We start from the raw sequence: 5,327 nt of genomic DNA, 5'->3' as shown, positions 1-5,327 counted from the left end.
CCCTGAATTCTTTGTCATTTCCATGGCAAGACAGCTTGCTACAGTAGTGGTTACTATTATTTTATTGGAAACTATTTAGAATCAAAGATTTTTTTTTTTTATTTTATTTTTTTCTTCACATAGCACCAGATCTCTCCTACCTAGGAATACAAGGCCATTTTTGTCTTTGATTTGGGGCATAAAAAACCAACACAAACCAAAACCACACTTCCCATGAAAGATGCACGTGACTAATAGTGACACAAAGTTTGCATATTTTACTTTGCTGCAAATTATCATCAGTGCCTACCGGTACTATACAAATTGCTGTTGGGTAGTGGCTCTGCAACATCAATGTTTTTGATACAAAGAAAAATAAGAGATTGTTAACGTTTGAAAGACATCTGGATAACTTTGAATGTCAGGTGAACAACAAACAGGAAAATATCTGCCCGCTATTCATTTGAGACTCTCTGCAGGACCTAATGTATCAGAAGCAGGACGATGCATGTTCTACAGTTATGCTACTACTATTCTTCACAACTGGACCACACGACACTACCTTGTGCAACATACTGTTACAACCCATTCTTGTCAAATTACTTGCACTTAAAATTTCTGGAACGGCAAAATGAGCACACCTACGTGCCCTCATGTACCTCCCTTCCATGTAGCCAAAGACTACCAAAGCTCGAAAGCTCGGCATGTCATCACCCACGGCCTGCGCTGCTCCTTGCGGCAGCACGCAGCGGGATGGATGTGGCTGTCTGCGACCGCCCGCCTGGGCACGGAGCAGCCCTGTTCTACGCGCTTCAGAAGCTGACGAGGCGTAACGAGCGAGGCACTGCAAGAGAAGAGCTGGTGTGTCAGTTACGGTTTCCAAGTCATCCCAAAGTCGCGGTCTACCCACACGCTTGGCCACTTGATCCTAGCTGAATTACGTTAACCAGGTTTTGACAGCTGGCCATAGACTGGGTACTCCTTCAGATTTAATCTGAAATCACATGGCCTGTTTTGCAGCAGCGCTGAGCTGGTAGGCCATACCATGACCATATATAATTATATATCAGGTATGTGAAAGACTTTTTTCAAGGCCTATTAAATTAGCGTGCTTTGCTTTACCTTTGCTAGGCAGCATTTCTGCACCACATAACAGCTCCTGCACTTTATTTTAGTATTAGTTAAGCCAATTAACGATTGTCACAAAAGATCATTTGCTATAGATGATGCGAGTCATTTCAGTCCAGAACTAAAATGTCCATGAGAAAATTAATTCCATCTTCACGAAGGAATCTTGACATTGTGCAGAAAATGCAGGTTGGGGCTACACATTGAATAACCAAGGGAAAAAATAAAATATTGAACAGTTGCTTAGTACTTGAATGCCATCTACTCTTTGCACTGAACTGGACATCTGACTCTGGAAAAGGTATCATAAACTTCAGGTTAAAGACTTATAATGATTATTCAAAGGAGTGGGACTGCTAGAACCAGAGCCACACCAGTAGCTTAATGTGCCACTGCTACCTTTTTGTTTGTTTTTAGGAATTTAACTTTGAAATTTGGATATTCCTGTGTTATAATTTTCTGTGCAAAGTTTTTCCATTTTTTTCTAAAACTAACTGGAAACAATCCCCAGGTGTTCCATCAGGTGGATTCCTGTCAGTGACCCTGTGGTTCATCTGCAGCATTAAAATAATTGGATATAGCATATCTGCCTTTACCACTTCAGCTGGATAATGGTACAACAGCAGTAGTCTACCACCCTGTGCTGGTATTGGTAGACTGCCAACAGCAAAAGGTTACAGGACAGCTGAGCAGTGAAGAATATGCTGGCCAAAGAGGAATGAAGAGATTCAACATCTCATATTTCCACTAAACAGGTACATTCATTCATTATCTCTCAATATTATCCATTTGCCTCTTCCCTCTCAAGAGCTGTGGGGTTTTTTCCTTCCTAATCTCTCCTAGGCCAGGCAGACCAGCACCGCTTGGGCTCGTTATCCTCATACCCAGAAAGTACCAGATTCTTCCCTCCAAATTCTAGCTGCAGCTTCAACTAAGAGAGAAGTCCAGCTCAATTCCAGGCAGACACATGTCAGGATATACATATAATACAGGAAACAACCCTCAAAAGGTCCCTACTGCACATGTTACATAGAGGCTTCTAATTCTTCTGAAAGTACTTCTCAACCTTTGATTGTGGCTGTCACAGACTGCTAAAAAAAAGGCAGCCGCCTCTTCCAAGGGCTGTGGCACCACGTGCTACATTCTACACTCCCTTTACCCACTAAATGTAAGGAATGGTGCTGTTATAATTGGGTTTATATCTGAGCTGGGATGTTTGCATGTGGGTTTTTTTCAATCTTGAATGAACTTTCCAGTGGCAAACTTGCCAGTAGGTTATCGTTTAACTTGAGAGAAATTTCTAGAATGTGAAATAATACAGGTCCTTTCTCACCCCATACTTGCTGAAAAAATATTGACAAGTTGCCTGTGGAGCTTCCCCATGCCCCTTATAAAAACAATGTAATATTAAACCTACGTTGTTTGTTCTAGCTGTTGATTATTTTTCTTCTTCCTTGGAGGCTTCTTCTTCTTCGGCTTGTTGGCATTCTGATTATTTTGTTTGTTGTTCACACCAAAGTGTCCTGCTGATATATCACTTTGTAGAAGGTTAACCAAGAGCGGACTTGTGAGCGTAACATCTTTATTGACAGGAAAAACAGGATTCTGCCCACAGGAAATCTGATTCCCATTTGGTGTTCCACTAAACCCTGTATTGAAAGGCAGCCCATGGCCAGAGAAATGACTCCCTGAAGCACTGTTGTTTCCTTGCATTGCTTGCATATGAGAAGGCACCATGTTTGGCTGCTGCACAGGAACATCAGGTAACATCTGTGTCAAGTTCACATCATTATTTGTTGTGGTAGTAGTATCCCCAAGTTGCTGAGATATGTGAGGACCAGGTCCAGTGGGTCTTAAAACTTGCCCTTGAATTCCCATAACCTGAGAAGGATTACCATTCACAGGGCCTTGCTGTGCCATCATCTGCCCAGTGAACTGCACCATGTTTCCTTGCATGTTTGGGGTTGGTCCTCTCATCAGTTGAGCTGGCCCCGTCATAACATTGGACTGATTTTGAGTACTAAAAGGCTGTTTGTTTCCTTGCATCTGAGTGGTCATCATCTGTTCCATCATTGAGTTTTGCTGCAACAAGACCTGGCCCTGAGGTCCCATCATCTGATTGTGTGTAGACATCATCTGTTGTCCCTGTTGGGGAATCATCTGTTTGGGTGGGGTCATCCTTTGGGGAGAAGGACCAAGATTTTGGTTTTGTGGTGTCACCATCATTTGGCCTTGCGGCATCAGCTGAGTTCGAGAAAGTATCATCTGGTTTTGAGGGTTCAGCGATCCCTGAGCCTGAATGTTTACCATCTGTCCTTGAGAGGATACAATTTGCTGATGCATTCCCATAAGCTGAGACTGTGGTCCTTGCTGAGTCTGTCCCTGTATGTTGCCCATGTTAACTTGTGGCACCCCACTAGCACCAGCCTGCTGGTTGTTCATATTTCCATGAAGTCCCATTAGATTGGTCTGCATCATATTTGGTGGGCCATGTGGTGCTTGCATCTGATTTTGAGGAGGTCCAGATCCTTGTCCACCTTAAAAAAAAAAAAATTGCCAGTAAGAAACTGATTGGAGTGGTATGAGAATTTCACAACTTTTGATGTTAGGTAAGTACTCCAAAATTGTTTTCATCCCTTTTCCAATGAACTGGAATATCTGATATACTTGCAGTCTTGTGATACAATGTTTGATGCTACAGATACATGTTAGTTGTCAAAACCATCCTTCTCAAAATAATCACTTAGACTAGTACTTCCCATGTACCCCACTGCAGAAGATATAACAGAAGTTTAATTTCAGTTATTATCTGTACTTAAGTTTGAAAATCTTCCATAATATCACCTAACTCAACAGAATAATTCTTAACCAAAATAAGCTTCAAACCTTGAGATTATTTTGTAATGGGTTACAAAATAAATACACATGGAGTACTGATGAAATGACATTATCGGAGTTTCCATGATCCAGAGAAAAGACTAATAATTGAATTGTTAAACGGAGACATTTGTGAGTTGAAGATTTAATTTTTACAGACTGACTGTAAGCAGACTTTCAAAGCTTTCAAAAGAACTAATAAATAATCTTTTCAAAGCAAAACAAGATTATTTTGTTGTTCTGCTTCTAAGATAATAGCATTTCTTTTTTTCTGGACAAAAAGATACAACACAAAAGGAACTTCATTATCCCTAGCCTCCAAATTTCAGTGCTACTTCCATTCTATTTCTTAACAGATACTTCTGGATCCTAGTACCACAGTCCTAACCAATAATAGTTGAGTGGTTTGAAAAACACGAGCAGCCTCCTGCTTTTCTTTTCCTCATTTAGCAACGCACACAGAATGCCCCTGCTTAGCCCCAGCTAGCTAACTCCTCTTAATGACAAGAGTGCAATGTTTTGGTACCTGTGTTACACACGTAAAGACGTAATTTTCTACAAAGAAGCAAAAATGAGGAACACCACATTCCAGACAGACCTGTGTGCTGCACGTTTTGGCTAGTTTGCAGCTGCGGTGCTCCGCTGTTCACCGGTGTTCCTGGAGCTGTGGAAGGCACCTGACCTTGCATGAAGTTCTGGTTAGCCTGGCCTGCAGGGAAGCCTGGGGGGAGGCGCTTGTTTTTTTCACAGGAATTTTTTTATTAGTTAAGTATGGAAAACAGGAGGAAAAAAAAAAAAAGAGAAAAGCTATAATTGGAGTATGATAGGAAGAATACCTTTGAGTCTGTACTGTCACGTTACAGGTTTAGGCAGAAACTGTTTTTTGCCAATATATGAAACCCACTGAGGGCATTCATAGCTCTTATCTGTGCAATAATTCTGCCTAACATGCTACTACGACTCAGTTCAAACTGTAATTTAAGTAGAAAACTTATCCCACAGAGAAGGCAAAAAGTCCATGTTTGACTTTTTAGAAACTAGAAATTAAAGTAACATAGTTTGCTGTTTTCTTCTTGGACATTGGACAGAGATGCATCAACTCTGATCAGGCCCTTAACTTACTCCATGTACGCAAAAACAAACTACTTGCGTTTTTGTTACAGTGATGTGCTCCTCAACAACAACTCTCACCATAACACACCAGGTACAGACTCCTTAGCACTCCTTTGCGCTGCTGCCGTGTGGGTGCACACTCAAAATAACTTTTCAACCCAGAGTGGACGGAGTAACCTCATGAGACAGCATGTCCAGAGCCCAGAACAGCTACTCGAATAGTCAAGTAA

The 5,327-nt window shown here is 41.4% G+C and overlaps 1 protein-coding gene across 1 annotated transcript in view; it reads right to left on the bottom strand.

Moving 5' to 3' along the window:
• Positions 1-624: 624 nt before the first annotated feature.
• Positions 625-5,327, bottom strand: part of LOC104627927 (nuclear receptor coactivator 6-like) — a gene marked incomplete at its 3' end in the record, with an annotated part of 15,318 nt that continues 10,615 nt past the window's right edge. Inside the window, exons 6-9 of the mRNA XM_010296339.1 lie at positions 4,583-4,725; positions 2,525-3,644; positions 1,704-1,764; positions 625-823 (exon numbers count right to left, since the gene is read on the bottom strand). Coding sequence (XP_010294641.1) covers positions 625-823; positions 1,704-1,764; positions 2,525-3,644; positions 4,583-4,725 — 1,523 coding nt within the window. The remainder of the gene's footprint in view (positions 824-1,703; positions 1,765-2,524; positions 3,645-4,582; positions 4,726-5,327) is intronic.

Source organism: Phaethon lepturus, unplaced genomic scaffold, assembly GCF_000687285.1.
Source record: "Phaethon lepturus isolate BGI_N335 unplaced genomic scaffold, ASM68728v1 scaffold20221, whole genome shotgun sequence".
Lineage (NCBI taxonomy): Eukaryota > Metazoa > Chordata > Aves > Phaethontiformes > Phaethontidae > Phaethon > Phaethon lepturus.
This window is presented reverse-complemented; position numbering and strand designations above follow the sequence as displayed.